At 42.4% G+C, this 22,819-nt stretch overlaps 1 protein-coding gene across 5 annotated transcripts in view; it reads right to left on the reverse strand.

Moving 5' to 3' along the window:
• tcf3a (transcription factor 3a) overlaps positions 1–22,819 on the reverse strand; it is a 110,478-nt gene that overhangs the window by 24,020 nt on the left and 63,639 nt on the right. For all 5 annotated transcript variants that reach the window (XM_034183313.1, XM_034183310.1, XM_034183309.1 and 2 more), the window contains 4 exons: positions 13,806–13,942; positions 13,519–13,669; positions 12,282–12,337; positions 12,041–12,119 (listed from right to left, as the gene is read on the reverse strand). In XM_034183313.1, coding sequence (XP_034039204.1) covers positions 12,041–12,119; positions 12,282–12,337; positions 13,519–13,669; positions 13,806–13,942 — 423 coding nt within the window. The remainder of the gene's footprint in view (positions 1–12,040; positions 12,120–12,281; positions 12,338–13,518; positions 13,670–13,805; positions 13,943–22,819) is intronic.

A 22,819-nucleotide genomic window follows, 5' to 3' on the forward strand; every position in this document is an offset into this window, starting at 1 on the left:
CATCAAAAGCCGCCTGGATTTTACAAATGGTTATCAACACAGAGGTGTTTTTCCTGTGCCACCGCGCCGGCTGCGACCCGTCCGCACGTCTTTCATTAAAAAAATCTCCTTTAACAGCAGCAACTTCTCAGCCAAAGGAATTCCGACGAGGGGCTGGATGACTCCTCCCACAAGGAGTGGTCACAGGCGAATGACGTCACCGACAGGCGTGGAAAAACTCACGCATGCGCACGAGGGTTCAAGCATGTCTGACGTAAAAACATATGAATGAAATCCATATAGTTTTTGAAAAAAATAAAAAGGACCTATACTTTATTGACAGCCCTCGTAAATACGAAATTGGTCACTGCATCCTTGATATAAATCATAAATAAAAATAAACAAAACTGTGTTTCCCTTTGAAGTTATTAATTCAGACTGAATTCTATCGTTCTATCTTGACTTGTCAGAGAGCCGCGCAACATTTGGAGCTGTGTGAACAGAACGGAGGATGATTCTCGTTTCTTTCTCACAACAAGACAGGAGTCCCAGTTAGTAACTTTAATCCGCACAAAAGTGAATCACAACTCATATTCAGGGATGAAAGTGGTGAAAAACAAAAAAAAGCTGAAACCCAAAATTAACCCCCAACACCACCTGCACGAAAATGTTTGAATTCTAGAAGCTCTGAAATGCAATCTGGGACTATTCCAGACAATAAACTGGAGTGAGTGCTGAATCCATTTAGGTGAGAAAAAAATACTAGGATACTACATACTACTAAAAATACTACATCTTACTAGGTTGCAGCAGTTTTCTAGTTTGGCAGATAGTTCTGGAGGAAATCACTGAAGAAATTAACAAACTAAAAATATGGTTTGACCAAAACAAACTGTCATTAAACTTAAATAAGACAGGGATGAAATGGAGGTGTGAGAGTCACTAGGTGTTCACAGGAAACATTTATTTCCTGTGAACAGGAAACCCTGTGAACAGGAAACCCTGAACCATCCCTTAGTTATGCTGCTATAGACGTAGACTGCTGGGGGGTTCCCATGATGCACTGTTTCTTTCTCTTTTTGCTCTGTATGCACCACTCTGCATTTAATCATTAGTGATCGATCTCTGCTCCCCTCCACAGCATGTCTTTTTCCTGGTTCTCTCCCTCAGCCCCAACCAGTCCCAGCAGAAGACTGCCCCTCCCTGAGCCTGGTTCTGCTGGAGGTTTCTTCCTGTTAAAAGGGAGTTTTTCCTTCCCACTGTAGCCAAGTGCTTGCTCACAGGGGGTCGTTTTGACCGTTGGGGTTTTACATAATTATTGTATGGCCTTGCCTTACAATATAAAGCGCCTTGGGGCAACTGTTTGTTGTGATTTGGCGCTATATAAAAAAATTGATTGATTGATTGATTTCTGAATGTATTTATTTATTTATTTATTTATTTATGTTAGTTGCTATTATATATTTTCTGTTGTGTTTCTATTCAGGTTCTTTGTCTCTTTCTCTAAAATTGTATATAATAATCATTAGATTATTAATATATAAGCAAAAATAAATTTAAGGAATATTACAATTTGAAAACAAATGCACCCGAACGTGATGACGGCTGCAATTGCTAAATGCTAACTTTTAACATTGAAAATGCCATAGACATGCTAACGCGTTAGCATCGCTCCCGTTTTTAAGTTATAAAATACATCTATCAACTGTTTCAGAAGACCATAACAGGTCGGTTTAACATAGAAAAAGTAAATAATACTCACAGACGTATGCTCTTTAGGGTTTTAGTGGGGGAAAAATTAAGCGAAAGAATTAAGCGAAGCAATCGACCGAAGCATTGCTTCAATCTGCGAACCACGCTTCGATTGGTTCAAGGTTCAAAGCAAAGCCGCGCTGCAGAAAAGTTGATTAAGACCCGCTGCAGGGTCTGTAATCAATGTAGAGAAACGATCACTTTCCTGACAAACACCCGCCAAAACGACGGCCACTCTGAAGGACCGATTATTGTTGTTGGCAGTTTCCTCGCTTGAGAGGATAGTGGGAAGGCCTTTTTTTTTTTTTTTTTTTTAAGTTTATTTTCTACAAGCCCTCTGGTGGCTGAAAAGTCCGATGCGGGATGCACAAGACCTGTTACAGTTGGGCCAAATGAACACTTGAGTAGGCTGGGCTTGTGCTGCTGCCCGCTCTTTCTGTCTTTGACGCTTCTGGCATGAGGCCTCACTTCTTTCTGCCTCAAACTTCAAGCTGGCGGATTTGATGCTGGAACGCCAGCTGAGTCTATCTGTAGCTACAACCCCTGGCAAAAATTATGGAATCACCGGCCTCGGAGGATGTTCATTCAGTTTAATTTTGTAGAAAAAAAGCAGATCACAGACATGACACAAAACTAAAGTAATTTCAAATGGCAACTTTCTGGCTTTAAGAAACACTATAAGAAATCAAGAAAAAATATTGTGGCAGTCAGTAATGGTTACTTTTTTAGACCAAGCAGAGGAAAAAAATATGGAATCACTCAATTCTGAGGAAAGAATTATGGAATCACCCTGTAAATTTTCATCCCCAAAACTAACACCTGCATCATATCAGATCTGCTCGTTAGTCTGCATCTAAAAAGGAGTGAACACACCTTGGAGAGCTGTTGCACCAAGTGGACTGACATGAATCATGGCTCCAACACGAGATATGTCAATTGAAACAAAGGAGAGGATTATCAAACTCTTAAAAGAGAGTAAATCATCATGCAACGTTGCAAAAGATGTTTGTTGTTCACAGTCAGCTGTGTCTAAACTCTGGACCAAATACAAACAACATGAGAAGGTTGTTAAAGGCAACATACTGGTAGACCAAGGAAGACATCAAAGCGTCAAGACAGAAAACTTAAAGCAATATGTCTCAAAAATCGAAAAATGCACAACAAAACAAATGAGGAATGAATGGGAGGAAACTGGAGTCAACGTCTGTGACCGAACTGCAAGAAACCGCCTAATGGAAATGGGATTTACATACAGAAAAGCTAAATGAAAGCCATCATTAACACCTAAACAGAAAAAAAAACAAGGTTACAATGGGCAAAGGAAAAGCAATCGTGGACTGTGGATGACTGGATGAAAGTCATATTCAGTGATGAATCTCGAATCTGCATTGGGCAAGGTGATGATGCTGGAACTTTTGTTTGGTGCCTTTCCAATGAGATTTATAAAGATGACTGCCTGAAGAGAACATGTAAATTTCCACAGTCATTGATGATATGGGGCTGCATGTCAGGTAAAGGCACTGGGGAGATGGCTGTCATTACATCATCAATAAATGCACAAGTTTACACTGATATTTTGGACAATTGAAAGGATGTTTGGGGATGATGAAATCATTTTTCAAGATGATAATGCAGCTTGCCATAGAGCAAAAACTGCGAAAACATTCCTTGCAAAAAGACACGTAGGGTCAATGTCATGGCACAGGGTCAATGTCAATGAGCAGATCTGATTTGATGCAGGTGTTAGTTTTGAGGATGAAAATTTACAGGGTGATTCCATAATTTTTTCCTCAGAATTGAGTGATTCCATATTTTTTTCCTCTGCTTGGTCTAAAAAAGTAACCATTACTGACTGCCACAATCTTTTTTCTTGATTTCTTATAGTGTTTCTTAAAGCTAGAAAGTTGCCATTTGAAATGACTTTAGTTTTGTGTCATGTCTGTGATCTGCTTTTTTTCTACAAAATTAATCAACTGAATGAACATCCTCCGAGGCTGGTGATTCCATAATTTTTGCCAGGGGTTGTAGATGCTGCCATGACTGATGCTGAATGCCTGCAAGGGAGAGCTGTTTCTTCAGCTGGTCCTTATAGCGCTTTTTGGGGGCCCCTTGGTTTCGTCTCCCTTCCTTGAGCTCACCAAAGAGAATTAATTTCGGCATGCGTGTATCATCCATCGTGGCTACGTGACCTGCCCAACGAAGCTGTTGTTTGAGTATAATAGACTCCATGCTGGGCAATTTGGCTCTGGTAAGGATGTCCTCATTTGAGACGTAGTCCTGCCACTTGATCCCGAAGATGTTTTGGAGACAACGCTGATGAAAGCGTTCCAGTAATCTGATCTGCTGGCGATACAGACCCCAGGTTTCAGCTCCATACAGGAGGGTAGGGACCACAATGGCTCTGTAGACCTGCACTTTTGTGGAAAGGCGCAGTGCATGATTCTGCCAGACTTTCTTAGAGAGTCGACCAAAAGAACTGCTGGCCTTGGCAAGGCGACTGTCTAGGTCCTTGGCAACAGATGCGTCGTTTGAGATAACACTACCGAGATACGTGAAGTGCTCTACTGCATTCAGGCTGGTACCCTCAATGTTGATTTGGAGTGGGGTATATGCTGTATGGGGGGCCGGTTGATATAGCACTTCTGTCTTTCTCAGGCTGATGGTGAGGCAGAAGGCTCTTGCTGCTTCAGCAAAACAGTTGACAATGTGCTGCAAGGCTTGCTCCGTATGGGTGACGAGGGCGCAGTCATCTGCAAAGAACAGCTCCATGATTAGCTGTTCTGTGATCTTAGTGTGGGACAGAAGGCGCCGCAAGTTAAACGGACTTCCGTCGGTTCTGAAGCGGATATAGATGCTGTCTGTCAAGTCTTCTTTGGCCTCACGAAGCATCATGCTGAAGAAGATGGAGAACAGAGTGGGTGCGAGGATGCAACCTTGTTTGACGCCATTTGAGATGGGGAAGCTGCCGGACAGAGTCCCGTTGTACTTCACTTGTCCCATCTGGCCTTCATGCAGCTGGCGGATGATGGTGAGGAGCTTTGGAGGGCAGCATAAGGCGTGTAAGAATCTTCCACAAACCCTCACGACTGACCGTGTCAAAAGCCTTGGTTAGGTCTATGAAGGCTGCATAAAGGGCCATGTTCTGTTCTCTGCATTTCTCCTGGATCTGTCTCAGGACGAAGATCATGTCGGTGGTTCCCCTGTTGGCCCGAAATCCGCACTGACTCTCGGGAGTATTTTCATGCGCTATGGTAGGGGTAAGCCTGTTGAGCAGCACTCAAGCCAAAATCTTACCTGCTATTGAGAGGAGAGTGATGCCCCGGTAATTACACTCAACAAAAATATAAACGCAACACTTTTGGTTTTGCTCCCATTTTGTATGAGATGAACTCAAAGATCTAAAACTTTTTCCACATACACAATATCATCATTTCCCTCAAATATTTTTCACAAACCAGTCTAAATCTGTGATAGTGAGCACTTCTCCTTTGCTGAGATAATCCATCCCACCTCACAGGTGTGCCATATCAAGATGCTGATTAGACACCATGATTAGTGCACAGGTGTGCCTTAGACTGTCCACAATAAAAGGCCACTCTGAAAGGTGCAGTTTTGTTTTATTGTGGGGGATACCAGTCAGTATCTGGTGTGACCACCATTTGCCTCATGCAGTGCAACACATCTCCTTCGCATAGAGTTGATCAGGTTGTCAATTGTGGCCTGTGGAATGTTGTTCCACTCCTCTTCAATGGCTGTGCGAAGTTGCTGGATATTGGCAGGAACTGGTACACGCTGTCGTATACGCTGGTCCAGAGCATCCCAAACATGCTCAATGGGTGACATGTCCGGTGAGTATGTCGGCCATGCAAGAACTGGGACATTTTCAGCTTCCAAGAATTGTGTACAGATCCTTGCAACATGGGGCTGTGCATTATCCTGCTGCAACATGAGGTGATGTTCTTGGATGTATGGCACAACAATGGGCCTCAGGATCTCGTCACGGTATCTCTGTGCATTCAAAATGCCATCAATAAAATGCAGCTGTGTTCTTTGTCCATAACAGATGCCTGCCCATACCATAACCCCACCGCCACCATGGGCCACTCGATCCACAACACTGACATCAGAAAACCGCTCACCCACACGACGCCACACACGCTGTCTGCCATCTGCCCTGAACAGTGTGAACCAAGATTCATCCGTGAAGAGAACACCTCTCCAACGTGCCAAACGCAAGCGAATGTGAGCATTTCCCCACTCAAGTTGGTTACGACGACGAACTGGAGTCAGGTCGAGACCCCGATGAGGACGACGAGCATGTAGATGAGCTTCCCTGAGACGGTTTCTGACCTGTTTGTGCAGAAATTCTTTGGTTATGCAAACCGATTGTTTCAGCAGCTGTCCGAGTGGCTGGTCTCAGACGATCTTGGAGGTGAACATGCTGGATGTGGAGGTCCTGGGCTGGTGTGGTTACACGTGGTCTGCGGTTGTGAGGCTGGTTGGATGTACTGCCAAATTCTCTGAAACGCCTTTGGACACTGCTTATGGTAGAGAAATGAACATTCAATACACGAGCAACAGCTCTGGTTGACATTCCTGCTGTCAGCATGCCAATTGCACTCTCCCTCAAATCTTGCGACATCTGTGGCATTGTGCTGTGTGATAAAACTGCACCTTTCAGAGTGGCCTTTTATTGTGGGCAGTCTAAGGCACACCTGTGCACTAATCATGGTGTCTAATCAGCATCTTGAAATGGCACACCTGTGAGGTGGGATGGATTATCTCAGCAAAGAAGTGCTCACTATCACAGATTTAGACTGGTTTGTGAACAATATTTGAGGGAAATGGTGATATTGTGTATCTGGAAAAAGTTTTAGATCTTTGAGTTCATCTCATACAAAATGGGAGCAAAACCAAAAGTGTTGCGTTTATATTTTTGTTGAGTGTAGAACAGTCGGACTTGTCGCCCTTGTTCTTGTACAGGGAGACAATGACCGCATCCTGAAGGTCATGTGGAACCATTCCCTTTTCCCAGCAACTGGAGAAGAGAATCTGAAGCTTGTCGAGGACTGCCTCACCTCCATTTTGGTACACCTCTGCTGGGATGCCATCTATGCCAGGAGACTTCCCTGGATTCAGCTGCGTGGTGGCCTTTCGGATCTCTTCAAGTGTTGGGGGGTCATCAAGTTCCCATTTCACCTCCACCTGGGGAATCTTCTCGATTGATGACTCTTGCACAGTGCGCTTGTCACTGAAGAGGTTTTCAAAGTGTTCTGACCAATGCTGCATAATGGTTTCCTTGTCCGTCAGAAGGGTGGAGCCGTCTGAGGAGCGCAGGGGTGCTTGCACTTGATGTGCTGGCCCATGGATGATCTTAAGGGCTTCATAAAAGGAGCGCATGTCTCCGGCATCGGCGTGTTGTCTTCTCAGCAAAAGCTAGCCACCAGTCGTTCTGCAGTATGCGGAGCTTGCTTTGCAGTGTGGAGCAGGCATTTCTGTAAGCTGTCTTGGCAGAGTGGTCATCAGGTTTAGCTAAAAGAGTCTTGTGGCATGCACGTTTCTTTTCTAGTAGTTCCTGGATCTGTGCATCAGACTCATCAAACCAGTCTTTATTTTTCCTGGCTGAGAAGCCCACTACTTCTGCTGCCATCTCCTGAAGGATGGTCTTTAATCTCATCCACTGTTGTTCAGGGTCGTCAGGCAGGCCTTCTTCTCCACCCAGTCTCTCCTCTAGTTTGGCCTGGAACTCCATTTTTGTGTCTATGTCTTGCAGCTTGTGGACTTGTAGCTTCTTAAACTGTGGGCCTTTCTTCTTAGGAAGGGGCTTGAAAGTGAAAGCAATCTTGGAACGGACCAAGCGATGATCCGTATAGCAATCCGCGCTAGGCATCACCCTGGTATGTAGTACGTCTCTTCTATCATGCTGTCACGTCAGAACGCAGTCCAGAAGGTGCCAGTGTTTGGAGCATGGGTGTCTCCAGGTTGCTTTGAATCTCTTTCTGTTGGAACAGGCTGTTGGTGATCGTCAAGTCATGTGCAGAGCAGAACTCTAGCAGCAGGCGGCCATTGTCGTTACAAATGCCTATGCCATGTTTCCCTAGCACCTCCTTCCATACATCAGAGTCACGGCCCACTCTGGCTTGAAATCTCCCATGATGAGGAGCTTGTCCTGGGTGTCGACGCGCTGTAGAAGGTTGTGCAGATCGCTATAGAAAGCCTCCTTAACCTCGATGTCGGCCTGCATGGTTGGGGCATACACACTAACAGTAGTGGCAAAATCCTTGTTGTTGATGGGGAGCCGGAGTGACATGAGTCGGTCAGAATGTCCAACTGGCAAACTGTGTAACCTATGTGCTATGGCGCTCTTAATCATGAACCCGACCCCTGAGAGTCGACAATCTTCTTTAGCCTTCCCTGACCAGAACAGTGTGTAGCCTGTGCCTTCCTCGGTGAGTGACCCTTGGTCTGCAAAGCGCACCTCGCTGAGTGCAGCAATGTCTATGTCAAGCCTTGCTAGCTCTTTGGCGACTAAGGCTGAGCGTCTTCGAGGACGATCGCTATTGTCTGAGTCCATCTTTTTTTTTAATAATCACCATTCTGTGTTCTGAACTATGCTAATATTGTCATTACTGAAGGTCTTCCTCCAAGGTTTTGTCTCCCTCATTGTGGTCTAAATAAGACTCAGAACCATAAGGCTGTATCCTCCACAGCTTCTTCAGAATCACCCTCAGACTGGACTTAAAAAAAAAAAAAAAAAAAAAATTCACCTGAAAACAACTCAACCTCCACCCTGTTTGCAATTGATGTGGGCTTGAATCAGCAGGTCCTGTTCTCCTGATGACGTAGCAACAATATGGATGTGACTGAGGGCTGAAATAGAGCACAGGCTTCATACAGCTGTTGTTTATCCTTCACCTGCACACTGATCATTGACTTTTATTGAGTTTACTCTGCAACATGTTAATTATTTTGGATTAATTTAATCAAGTCTTGAGTGTGATGGTGCTTTCGGACATACTGTATGATTGTAGGACCTCCAGAATAACCAGTGACCAAAGGCAACAACTACCGGTACATGCTTGGTACTGCATATAATCCTCTGGTAACACTGGAATGATTTTGTGTCAAATGAGCAATTAGTTAAGATGTGGATGAAGCATACTTCTTGCTTTATGAGGAAATTTTAGCTACAGTACTATGACCATGAGCATAATCCAGTCCGCAGGTGCCTTAATGCTGAGGACCCCAGCAAGTGGAAAAGGCCAAGGAGATGCCCATGTTATAACCTCGCTGTGGCGGGTAGATGGCTACTTGTGGGAGGTGGCAAATGGACCGATTGTGACTAGTCGGCTAGTCACGACTACGGCGACTACTGAAACCGTTGACAACTAATTTAGTAGTTGACGAGTCACTTATTTTATTTAAGTCTTTGTTTTTCCTCTCATTTCATAGTTTTAGGCAGTGAGCCGTCCTGCCACCATTTGGACGTTCAAATTTTGAAAAAGACGGCTGATTAAAACAGTGGCCGTCTTGTTCAAAGCTGTCTAAAATGCGCAGTTTACCAAAGGAGCTGTCTGTCTGTGTGTGTGTGCAAAATCAACTGGCTGCAGACTGCGAGGGAGGGAGGGCGATTCCGGAGGCACGAGCTGTTACATTCTGCTGAGAACCATCAGTGCACGTGAGACAGCGAGCACGCAGCAGAGAGAGAGGATTTTAACCGGAGTGAACATGTCAAAAAAACAAAACAAACAAAACCGTGGAGCTGCCTTCACTTCTCTCTGCACTTTCTCTACCGGTGTGGGTTCGACGGCACCATCCTGTTCACACCATGTGCGGGTAGTATACTGAATTTATGAGATCATGAGATGAAATAAACTGTCAAATATCCTTAAAAAAATCCTTTAAAAATGAGAATATATAAATGAACTGAGCAAGAATTACGCATACAAGGGTTTAAAAAAACCCTGCTATGGAGAAGCTGTGCAGTGATGTTCAGAGGCACAGATCACACAAAGCAGGTGATAACTCTGAAGTTTAACAGCTGTTATTTTCCAAAGGAATGTATTTGTTCAATCTTGAGCTTAATGTAGTGTTCAAGCACAAAATGTGACTGATGAGGAGAAAAAAAGCATGACTTCATCACACTAAAATTAACTGGAGTCAGAATAAAAATACAAGCTGCTGATTTTTGTTATTTTTCAAAGTTATTAAGCTGCAGCTATATGTTTTATTATTTTCAAAGTGAGTTACCTCTTATTTTATTCTGATTTATTTATACAAAAAAATATGGAGAGTCAAATCAGCCTGCATTGTTCTGTTCAGTTTATATCAAAGCTTGCCTGCACATGTCCGTGTATTTTTTCCTTCTTTATAAGAGTTTGGTGTTTGCATTTGTTCTACAAAGTTTTAAAACACAATAAAATGTTCAACCTTTCTTTACAGCAGTTCTGTAATTTCAGAAATGCAACAGAAATAAACACAAATCAGAAAAAGATGGGACTATATGTAAAATGAAGCTCAAAATAAAAATGTTGCACTATTCCGAGTTTCTCCACTCACAGAAGCCAAACATTCTTCCAGAGTTGTCTTGGTGGCTTCCCTCACTTGTCTCCTTCCAGCATGGACATTTAGTTTTTGAGAACTGCCTACCTGACAGATTCACTATAAAGTACCACACTGTATTTCTGAATGACTGATGTAAATTGTCTAAGAAACAGTCACTGATTTGGAAATGTTCATGTTTTCATCCCCTGACGTTTCTCGGAAAATGCTGCAGGCCTTAAATTTAGGAAATTACGCATGATCCGACAGTCAACTAATCGCAAAAATAATCGTTGACTAGTCGACTATCAAAATAGTCATTTGTGGCAGCCCTAGCCCACAGAGTGCTGGAAGAGGTGATGTGCTGCACCAGTGCATGCTCCCACTCCCGGAAGACTATGCTGTACAATTTTTCTGTCCCAGAAAATGGACAGGTAAAAAAAACAAAAAAAACATTGAAAGCCCAACACGGCCGTGACATTAATGTTCATAATCAATGTATGTAAACATCTGACAACAACTGCAGATGTGGTGGAGAAACATGGTTTGAGTAACATGAGTGATGCCATAAAAAAAGGAAAGCCAAATTAAAAAATAAATAAAAAGGGGGATTTCCTTTGAATTTCTGCAAAACTATGTGAGCTGTTCCTTAAAAATAACTTGTTGTTAAATCAGACAACTTAAATGTCAAAGTAGTACTGCAAGGTAAATGTAGCACTGTGCTTTGTTTGTGTAGGACACAGGTCTTGCTAAACTCACAGACTTAAATAAGAACATGTTTGGATTGTTTAATATCAGTGTTATCAAGAAATACGCTGTTATTAGATTTGGAATCAGGAGGGACAACAGAAGAATTTTCCATTGATCTAGACTGTTTGTCATACAACTTCCACACAACAGTTAGTATAGATCCCCAAACACAAATCAAGAAATGTAAACCAATTATTTACTTCCACCTTTGTCCCCATAGATGGAGCTGCAATGAATGGTTTACAGTAATAAATCATTCATTCTTAGAAAGAAGAAAATACTACATTTTTTCCAAACAGTTTTTCATCCTCGTAAGATGACGCAACACCAAAAGACTTTCAGTCTGAAGTGACGACTGTTGACAGTCAACATTTATTGACGTAATTTTGACAAGTTTCAGTCTGGGTTATAAACACAACTGCTAATTATAGAAAGAACCCATACGTTACAGAAATACAGACTGTAGTGTAAACTGCAGATGAAGAGAATTACGTAGCATGGACTGCTTCATGCTTATGTCAGCTGCAGGCAAAACCATTTTAATGTTCACAATGATTTGCATCCAACTACATGCTCACTATTTTCTGATGGTCTCCATCACTTTGTCAGGTCACACCTATCACTGGCTACAATGCACAGAGACACACACACACACGTGTGTGTGTGTGAATGAGTGAGAGAGAGCGAGAGATGCTTTCAGCTGCAAACACATCAAATACAGAAACAGTGAGTTTTTAAACACTGATGCAACTGGGATCAAAGTAACAAAGGTCTGGTTCTTTCACCATCAAACACAGGTGCATTTACTGCTGCAATTCCTACAAGCAGTTACCTCCAACTATCATTAAGAACCCCAGACTCTGCCCAACTTTAAATCAGTTCCAAATTTGCTGTAAAAATCCTGTGTCCAAGCATTACACATCGCTTAATAAAAACAAAAAGTGTTAATAATAAATCAAAAAAGCCAACTGACCTTGAAATCTTGGTGGAAAAATACTGGCTACAGGTTTTAACTTACCTGATAAAGCTTGTGGAGAACCAGAGGGCGTAGACGGCGATGACGGGAAGGCACTGCTGTTTGGATCTGAAGGATAAATCTGTACGGAGGTTTCACATTAATGTAATGAAATCCAATCTGTACCACTATAGTTACAGTAATTTAACACACAAATTTATAGTTTAATACTGAAGAGTGAAATTCTTAGGTCAAAAAGTGACAAGTGTACATGTTTGTAAATGTGCACTTAATTGAGACTTACAGATGCCAAGGCTTTTCCAATCTCATCACCTGAGCTCCCACGTGGTGCTCGATTAACTTTCAGAATGAAAACAGAGAAATATTAAAAGAGCTGACCAAATACAAAACAAAGATTTTCAGCCTGTTAACAGTTTTACAATTCACTGAAATAACCACTCATATTTTGGCAAACACAAGCTGGTCATTAAAAGTATACACAGTAATTACTTTTTAAAAAGCTGCTGCTATCTATTTACTGCACTGTTTAACATATACTTAAAAAGGTCAGTATTTCTATTGATGATCAGCTCACAAATATAATGCAGACTGTTCATTCAGACAAACATGGCTTCTTAAAGTTTACATTAACTGTAATGTTAGAATAAAATTTGGATTAACAAGTATGTTAATCTAAAAGGTATGCTTAATAACCTGTACTGTTCACATTTTTTAATGAGTAAAGCTGCACTGTGACGTCAGTTGCTGGTTTCTGCAAAAAACACTTCATTTTGTGTGTTTATATACGTTTCTCATATATTATGTAAAAGCTAGCGAGAAGTAATCACTTGTAAAACTGAAAACACTGTTTTTGGAACCTATTAACACCTGTGAACGTATTTATAAGACATTTTATGGAGATTAGCGTAGTGACATCACTTCCTAGTTTAGCGACTTGCTAACTGCTTCGTTTCTGGGATATTATATAAAAGCAAGCGAGAAGTAAACACTTCTATAACTGAAACCGCTGTTCTTGTAACCTGATAACACTTCTGGTGTCATTTATAAGACATTTTGTGGAGATTAGCTTGCATGCTAACTTTTGCTAACTCAAAACTTTCTATGGAGTTAAATTTGTCTTAATATCAATACGTGCAAATGCACAGAGGGTGATCTACAAATATTCCTTGATTTGCACATGAACAAAATTATTTGAACATGTACAAATTGTATGTAAGACAACAGGATTGTAATAATTAATTAAACTGCAAATTATAAATAACACAATGCTCATATGGCCAAGGGTATTTTAGCATTGCATTATATTTTTTTCTTATTGCACATTTTATTTTACTTGCACATTTTTACTGTGAATTATTCAGGGTTTAGTGTATATTTATACATACCACACACAGAGTGTAGCTCAAACAGAAGTCAAATTCTTTGTATTCTTGTGAATACTTGGCAAATAAAGGCTGTTCTGATTCTGTTCAGTACTGCATGAAAACTTAAATTCTATAACAAGTTTGTTTTTTTTTTACCCATAACAGTGTCAGTGCCAGCAATAGGGGATGTATGGTTGGGCACTACAAAGCTGCTGGATCCAGAATGGAAAGAAGCAGGATGAGTCCCATTCACCTCACTGCCATGCAAGGGGAAGTTTTGGGGGGACACAGGAAGTGGATGACGTTTCTGGTAAACAGACATACCCAGAGATTTAAATGAACAACCAGACAGTAGTCCTCAAAGACACATCAGTCACAATTAGTCAAAGACATCATTATACTTCAGAAGGAAAACAAGTCCAACGTGTGAAGGCAGGGCTCACCAGTCTGTCTTGGGGGTTGATGGCAGTGAAGGGACCATGTTGATTCAGATGGGGGGAGTTGCCCATTACAGCAGAATAACCAGGTTGAACACTTGACCCAGCAGAGCCCCAGAGATCAGAGTTTGGGTGGGGGCCTTCTATCAGAGGATAGGAGGCGGTGGGAAGAAGGGTGAGGAGTAATGGGAATATTGTTAAACAGCCACAAGAAAAAAAAAAAAAAAAAAAATGAAAAGCACACAGGGAATGTCACATTATGGTAATGAATTCATGTGTCTATAATGGCTGTTTGGCAATCAGTAGAGCGGTATACAGTTTCTCAAAACCTGATATGGTATTTATCATTGGACCGCTGATACTTGATACATACGAGGTTAATACTGCTTATATAAATTTTATTTAAATGTATGTAGTGTGGTGTTTGTGTGTAAAGTAGCTTTTTAATACTTTTGATGCTTTTTAATGCTTAATGTGTGGTTCTATTAGGTCGGTAGTACATTTTCACCTTTTCCTTGCTTTTGCCCAATCGCGAATTGACTTCTCAACCTACATGTCTGTCTGAAAAGATTACAAACCTTGAGACCCTTAAAGGACATGTCGCACTAAAATCATCACAAATTAAGATTTAGGCTGTTAGTGGCCATCCGATGATCCACCGGCATTATTTTGTGCACTTCCGTGACGGTTTCAAAGTATATGGCATTCACAACAAACAGCTACAGTGACGTCTGAAAACAAAGTACTTCTGAGTACTTGTGTGTTTCCAACAAGTGATGTATCTACTACATTCCATTGAAGCACATAGTGCTTCAATGGAATGTAGATTAATTCTAAAGTTTACATAAGTGTGATGTCGTGTTGTGATGACTCATTTTTAAGTGAAAACTGTTCATTTTGATGCAGTCACGGTAAAAGCTGCAGCTCTGAGAAGGTTTATGTGAGTCATAAACGCAGCCTGTCAATAACAATCTCTGCTCGAGGTTCAGCTTTGTGCACAATTTATTATGAGTGCTGTTATCAATAAAATCTAAAAAAATATATATCTGCTGTCGGGGAAAAACGTGGAGACATTCATGTTCACAGTAGCAGGAGCTGACAGAAGCAACAAGCAGCACACACACACCAGCTCCAAAATCACACACACAAAGAAAAAAAAGAAAAGAAAAAAAAAAGCTTGCCACAAAACACAAAAGTGGTAAAATCTTGAACATGCCAGACTCACCGTGATTTGTTGCCAAATGCAAACTTCTCACGGACAAAGAAGCGCGTGCACGCGCGATCGCCGGCTGCAGCTTAGCCTTTAATTCTCTCACAATTGTGGCACGTAAAATACTCGTAATGTCCATTAACTCCTGGAAATAATGTATTTTGACTTTTTCCAATGTAACAAATCCATCTGCGGGTCAGGAAGTCTGTTAAAAACAGCGTCATGGAGATGTCCCACGTCCATGTCCACAGCTTCAGTAAACTAGCATCCGCACAAACAGCATGTTACCACACTTTAGGTTCCAAAAACCGACAGTCTGAAAAAGTTAAGAGTTTCGAGGTGAAGTGTGTCATCTCCTGTCTGTAAATCCGAGCCATCACTTTCAAACGGCAGCTCAGAAGCTTCGTTTTCAGACGGAGCAGGTCTGTTTATCTCTGTCTGTCAGTCATCGAGATGTTTCTGCTCATTCTAAAATGTATGCCACATGCCGAAAAATGCAGAGAATTGCCGAGTGAGACAGTTTCCAGAAATGCACCTGCTAACGCTCAGAGTGAGAGGAATAAAATATACTAGTGACCTCTAATTACAAGCACGTGTGTGCAGAGACTTACAACCATGAGTACTTTTATGTTGTCTTGTTAACTGGGACATTAAAAAATGCGCAACATGTCTAATCATTTTCAGATTTATTGCCTCCATAACCCTAAGTGAGCTGATTTTAAAGTTAGAACCCCAAACAGGCTTAGTTATGCTCTAACTTAGATATTGCTTTACATCCCATTTTAGCTATGCAGAAAAGTTAAATTAAGTAAACAGATGTTTTTATGCCCCGCGCGGCGCTTGTGCCACGAGGCGGGGTATATAGCATCCGGGTTGTCCGTCCGTCCATCCTTCCGTCTGTCTGTCTGTCCGTCCGTCCGTCCGCAAATCGTTCGCCGCAACGTATCTCTGCACTTATTGCTCGCAAAAACTTCATATTTGGTGGGTACATGCCTTGAAGGAGTACTTTGCATGGGTTCGAAGCCAGTGACGTTGACCTACTTAAAAAAAAAAAATTACCAATAGTTGCATTTGTTCGAAGACTACCAACTTTTTATGGTCACTGTTGGCCACATCCTCCAAATAAATATAATGTCAATCTCCAATTTTTCCACTGTGTATCCCAGTTTACATCAAACACGAGGGTTCAATCAAATACCTACCCCACACATGTACATACTACTGCACTTTACATGGAAAATAGTACTGCGCGAAGGTAGGGCTGTCACGATTAGGAATTTCTGGAGACGATTAACTGTCAGACAAATAATTGCGATTGACGAATATATTGTCTATTTTTGCTTTTCTTTTTTTCTCCTTTATATTCTACTATTGTAGTATAATTACACAACTCTGGAAGAACGTTTGGCTTCTGTGAGTGGAGAAACTGGGAATGGTGCAACATTTTTATTTTTATCTTCATTTACAGTCTCAACTTTTTCTGATTTGTGGTTGTTTCTGTTGCATTTCTGAAATTGTTTCTCCTCATCAGTCACGTTTTGTGCTTAAACACTACATTAAGCTCAAGAATGAACAAATAAATACCTTTGGAAAATAACAGCGTTCAGAGTTCTTACCTGCTTTTTGTGATCTGTGCGTCTGAACATCACCACAGCTTCTTCATGTCTTGGTTTTGTTTTTTTATGGCTCAGTTCATTCATATATTCTCATTTTTTAAATATGTTTTTAAAGCTATTTGACCGTTTATTTCATCTCATGATCTCATAAATTAAGCATACTACGTGCACATGGTGTGAACAGGACGGTAACAACAGAATCACACCTTTAGAGAAAGTTCAGAGAGAAGTAAAAGCAGCTTCACGTTTTTTTTTTGTTGTTGTTAACGTTCACTCGGGTTAAAATCGTCTCTCTGCTCCATGCTCGCTGCGCACTGATGGTTCTGAGACTGTAACGTGTCGCGCCTGCATTCAGGAATCTCCCTCACCCACCCCCTCCCTCGCAGTCTGCAGCCTGTTGACTCCGCGCGCGCGTGCACACACACACACACACAGCTCCGCATTTTAGACGGCTTTTGAAGAAGGCGGCCACTGTTTTAATCGGCCGTCTTATCCAAACGGCACGACGGATCGCTCCTCAGCCTCCATGTTATTGTCTCACCTTAAGACGAGAGCAAGGCTGCAGCACAATGACGTCAGATTCTGAGTTGTTTTATGCCTTGTGGATAAAATAAATAATTCACGGTAATCACGAAAAAAATGAAAAATAATCGCGATTGACGAAGATTGTAATAATTGACTGCCCTACGCAAAGGGCATTTTGTGATCAATGTCTCTAGTTAAACTTTAGTTTTATTACAATTATGTTTGAAGTCTTCAAGCATAATTGTAATAAAGCTAAAGTTATATGCCCCCCCCCCCCCAAAAAAAAAAAGTCCAAAATGTATTCAAAAGTGGACCATTACTCTAAGGTGATGGGGGGTGGATATGCTGCTGTTTTTGGTGTGTTGGCTCTGTGCTATGAAACACAGTGAGACAACGCACAGTGTTGATGATTTGTTTTCCAAGTTAAAGCACGTGGTTCTTCTGCACAAAGAAATGGACTAACTGGTTGCTACACTGAGCACTGATGTATTGAAAACGTGTACTGGTATGCAAACTGGATGTCTTATACCAGGTGATACGGTAATACTGAGAACCGGTATGGACCCCTAGCACCCAGGAACTGCAGGGTGTTCGCTGGCATACAGTAATCCAGACTAGGCTTTGACATATAAAAAGTAACTTCCAAGATGTAACTGTTCTACCCATAGTGGTTGTCAAGGAAAAAAATCGATGTCACTGGTATACCCCCGTCACACCAGAACACGAATGAGGCTGAATGCTGTACGAATGAGAATTCGAGCCACACTCGGCACATTCGAGCTACATTCAAACACCTCGTACAGCATTCTTCCAGAGTAGTCAGCACATTCGTGCAGCCAGAGCACATGCACTCTACTCATGTTGGAAAACAAACAAATGGCAGTCAAGGTACAGCTGTACCACTGTTGCAGACCAAGCGGTCCCCCCTAAAAATTGGTCCGTCCTGCCTCCACTGCACATGGGTCATTTCGGAGCTCATCCACTCGTCTGAGACAGTCTCTTTACCAAAAGTATCAAATGGATTAATGGAATTATTAACCATCGGATGCCAAGGTAAAACCTCTTAAATCATTCTAAAGCAGAAACGATGTGAAACAGAGACCATGGTTTACATGTAATCAGTCCATGGATTGGATGTCGTGAACCCCAGCAGTGAGAAGCAGCAGGTCTTCAAAAGAGAGACCACAGTGCTTGCTCGACCACACCCCTCCCCTTGCATTCATTCCACACAGACCTCGGGTGGCTATCGTACCACACACAGGTCACACAGGTGCATTTTGCATACTCCTGCAGCATTCTGCTGGCATTGTGGGGTTTCGTACTGTGTTCGGGCAGCAGTCGACCTGATGTCAGGAGCTGCTGCACGCCGAATGTGCACACATTGAGTATTCGTACGGCATTCATACATAGCTGTCCAAATGTCTGTCGCTCCCGAATGCAGCTCGAATTGTGGCTGTTTTCCCCATTTGGGCTGATTTGGCCTCATTCACACGCATAGGTGTGACAGGGCTCTTATCCACGTTGGTGCGGATCACAAACTTTTAATCAGCCCTGTCTACAGCTGGGCAATGAAACAAACAATAAGAAATTAGGTCTGGGAGCATGCACTGATGCAACACTTGGGTGCATCCACCACACTTAAGCCCCGTTTACACACAGACGGTAAGAGCTCCCGGAAGCGTCCCGGAAGAGTTTTTGGCCGTCTTAAGGATCACACGCCGTGAACGCCGGCACTAGGGGGCGTGGCTTAGTTCCGGCTTTACCAGAAATCGTCGAAAAAATTATTCAACATGTCGAATAATTCCGGGAGCGCTCCCGGACAATTCGTGTGACGACGGAGACAACGCGAACAACGGCGTCTGATACTTTTTAATTGCCGTTTCATCCTGCCCCTTCCTGTAGTGCCGCAGTTTACACCGCCGTAATTGGCGGCCGGCGTTGTATCCCTAATCAACGGCGTGTAAAAGGGCAATAGAGCCCACATTGGCGTCTTCAAGGGCGTTTTAACCGGCGACAGAGGCAGACAAAACGGTGGCGCTGGCGGACAGTACGCCGTTCTAAACGCCACGTCCCGGTTAACGGTGTTCCAAACGGCCGATAGGCGGCGGTCAATATAAAAACACTAGTGCGCTGCATGCAGGCCTCTCACTCGCGGCCAGCTCCAGATATTTTTGCAGAGAAGCTCCAGTATGCCTCCTAAAAGAAAATTGGCAGCGGCAAGGACTTACCAAGAGGTCTGGTTCAGAAGCAGAGGGTAGCCCTGTGGTAGAGACGGAGCAACACGTTGAGGAGGGGAAAAAGGAAGGAGAAGAAAAGGCTGAGTATGATCTCCCTCCCCCTGCAGTGACAGAGGCTTCAGCCTATTATACTCTGGGGGCGGTGCCTATATGCAAAAGTTCCTGGAGTAACGCAGGATTTGCCTGGATAAATCCAGCGGTACACAGGGCATTATCGGCGGCAGCAGAACACCGCAGTTCTCACGCGCGTCTTAACCTGCGATTGTAAAGGATAGAACTGGGTATTAACCCCTGTTGCCTGACGTGTGCCAGATGCTATGGCGTCAAAACGCCACTTTATTCGGCGGATTTAGCGGCGTTTTATCCGCGTATTTGCGGCTAGTACGGCTGTCAAAACGCCGGCGAAATGCTCCGCCCCTTTCCACCGCGAAAACAGTCGGAACTACCGCAAACTTCGGTCTACGTACTACCCGCCGACAAAACCGTCTGTGTAAACCATGCTTTAGGAACCACAATGGGAGCCGGATCACAACCACCCAGGCAGACAGGCAGTTCATCCCCACCTCTTGAAAATAATTATAAAATGTATCCCCTTGGCTTTCTGCAGCTGCCTGGGTACTAAACTCTGAGGCACCAGCATACTGAAACATACCCAGAGAAACACGTTACATGGCCAAAATGTGGTAGCTAACATTCATGAAAAAATAAGTGATACTCCTCATCTGAGTCTCCTGAAGTAATGGTTTATGTCACACAAAATAATTCTAGCAGTATCCAAGGATCCTACAAAGACACCCAGTGCCAAAGACGTCTATTTTTTTGGCATACTTTACTGGTCAGGCTCCAAGTATCAAAACCATACAATTAAAAAAAGAAGCACCAGTACCCCAAGGACATGGACCTTTGTTCTGCTGCAAAGATACTGGCAATGCCCCCCCCCCCAAAAAAACCCCCAAAAAAACCTCTGTCCAGGGACCCCATGTCTCCATAAACTCTTCTCAGGCATCTCTCAATCTCAAAGACCAAGAACTCAGACTCATGAATAAGCATCCAGAAAGTATTCACAGTGCTTCACTTTTTCCACATTTTGTTATGTTAGACTCAATTAAAAATGGAGGAAATTGTTTTTCTCTCAATATCCTACACACAATACCCCATTAATAACAATGCAAAAAAGGTTGTTTTTTAGCTTTTTGCAAATTTATTAAAAATAGAATAAAAATAACCTAAGAAATCACATGTACATAAATATTAACAGCCTTTGCCATGAAGCTCAAAACTGAGCTGAGGTGCATCCTGTTTCCACTGATCATCCTTGAGATGTTTCTACAGTTTAACTGGAGTCCACCTGCGGTAAATTCAGTTGACTGGATATGATTTGGGAAGGCACACATCTGTCTACATATAAGGTCCCACATTTGACATTTGCCTGTCAGAGCACAAACCAAGCATGAAGTCAAAGGAATTGTCTGTAGACCTCCGAGACAGGATTGTCTCGAGGCACAAATCTGGGGAAAGGTACAGAAATATTTCTACTACTTTGAAGGTCCCAATGAGCACAGATGCCTCCATCGTCCATAAATGGAAGAAGTTCAGATCCACCAGGACTCTTCCTAGAGCTGGCCACCAATCTAAACTGAGCTATTGGGGGAGAAAGGCCTTTGTCAGGGAGGTGACCAAGAACCCAAAAGGTACCTGAAGGACTCAGACCATGAGAAACAATATTCTCTGGTCTGATGAGAGAAAGAATGAACTCTTTGGCAATACCAGGCATCATGTTTGGAGGAAACCAGGCACCATCCCTACAGTGAAGCATGGTGGTGGCAGCATCGTGCTGTGGGGATGTTTTTCAGTGGCAGGAACTGGGAGACTAGTCAGGATTGAGAGAAAGATGAATGCAGAAATGTACAGAGGCATCCTGGATGAAAACCTGCTCCAGAGCGCTCTTGACCTCAGACTGAGGTGACGGTTCATCTTTCAGCAGGACAATGATCCTAAGCACACAGCCAAGATATCAAAGGAGTGGCTTCAGGAAACTCTGTGAATGTCCTTGAGTGCCCCAGCCAGAGCCCAGACCTGAATCTGATTGAACATCTCTGGAGAGATCTGAAAAGGGCTGTGCATTGACACGCCCATCAAACCTGATGCAGCTTGAGAAGTGCTGCAAAGAGAAATGGGCAAAACTACCCAAAGATAGGTGCACCAAGCTTGTGACATCATATTCAAGAAGACTTGAGGCTGCAATAGCTGCCAAAGATGCATTAAGCAACGGGTGTGAATCCTAGTGTACATGCTGTCATTTTGGGGTGTTGTGAGTATAATTTTGAGGGAAAAAAATGAATTTTCCATATTTTGGAATATGTAACATGAAAAAGTAAGTCCCTTCAGCTGCTCCCTTGCTTGCAATCGGGGTCACCACAGCAAATCCAAGGTGGATCCAAGGTTCTGCACAGATCACAGCATTATCTGTGAAGTCAAACTCGGTAAACCTCTCATCACCGATAAAGGAACCTAAGCTGCTTGTTTCCACAATCTTACCCAACACCTAGTCTACAACTACTGAACAGTCAAAGCCAGGACGAAACAGTAACATACTGAGATAAAATTTAACACAATAAGCTTTGGATATTTACACCTGATATGGACATATTTAACAATCTACTACACAGGAGAAATAAACATAAGAACAACAGCTTTTAGCTTGCATGTCAAATTGCATGACTATTTCCTACCAAGAAGTGCTGTATGAACAGTGTTGCCACAGTTACTTTGAAAAGTTACTTTATTACTTTTTTTAGTTACTTTATACAGTTACTTCATCAGCAGGTGTATGCAGTTACTTTATTAGCAGCTGCAGACAACTTGTAACTTATAACTAATGTAACTGATAAGGTAACTAAAAATCGAATTTGGTTACTCAAGACTGAGTAATCAACAAATTAACTAATAGTTACTTTTCTGAGTACTGAATCTTAAAAATAACCAAGTTAAATTACTAGTGACTTTATTAGTTACATTCAGCAGGTGCCAACAAGTTGTCCACAACTGCTAATGAAGTAACTGTATAAAGTAACTGTAAGACATACCTAATAAAGTAACTTTTCAAAGTTACTGTGGCAACACTCTGTATAAGTACTGCTGAAAGTGCTTGAAATGGTGTGGAAAAAATTACTGTGGGGGGGGGGGGGGGGGGGGGTAGGAGAGAGAAACCCATGATGGGCATAAACAGACTATGAAAGCATACTTGCATTATCATCAAAAGCTGAGGAAATTGTTGATAAAAAGGCAATATAGAGGCTTTATTATGACACCTAAACAGATCCTTGACATTTGATTGGGGGATTGTGTGTCACATGAGATTCATTATTTGTCCCACTTATATTTACAGTAGTGTTCAGAATAATAGTAGTGCTATGTGACCATAAAGATTAA

This window comes from Thalassophryne amazonica, chromosome 12 (genome assembly GCF_902500255.1).
Source record: "Thalassophryne amazonica chromosome 12, fThaAma1.1, whole genome shotgun sequence".
NCBI classification, from domain to species: domain Eukaryota; kingdom Metazoa; phylum Chordata; class Actinopteri; order Batrachoidiformes; family Batrachoididae; genus Thalassophryne; species Thalassophryne amazonica.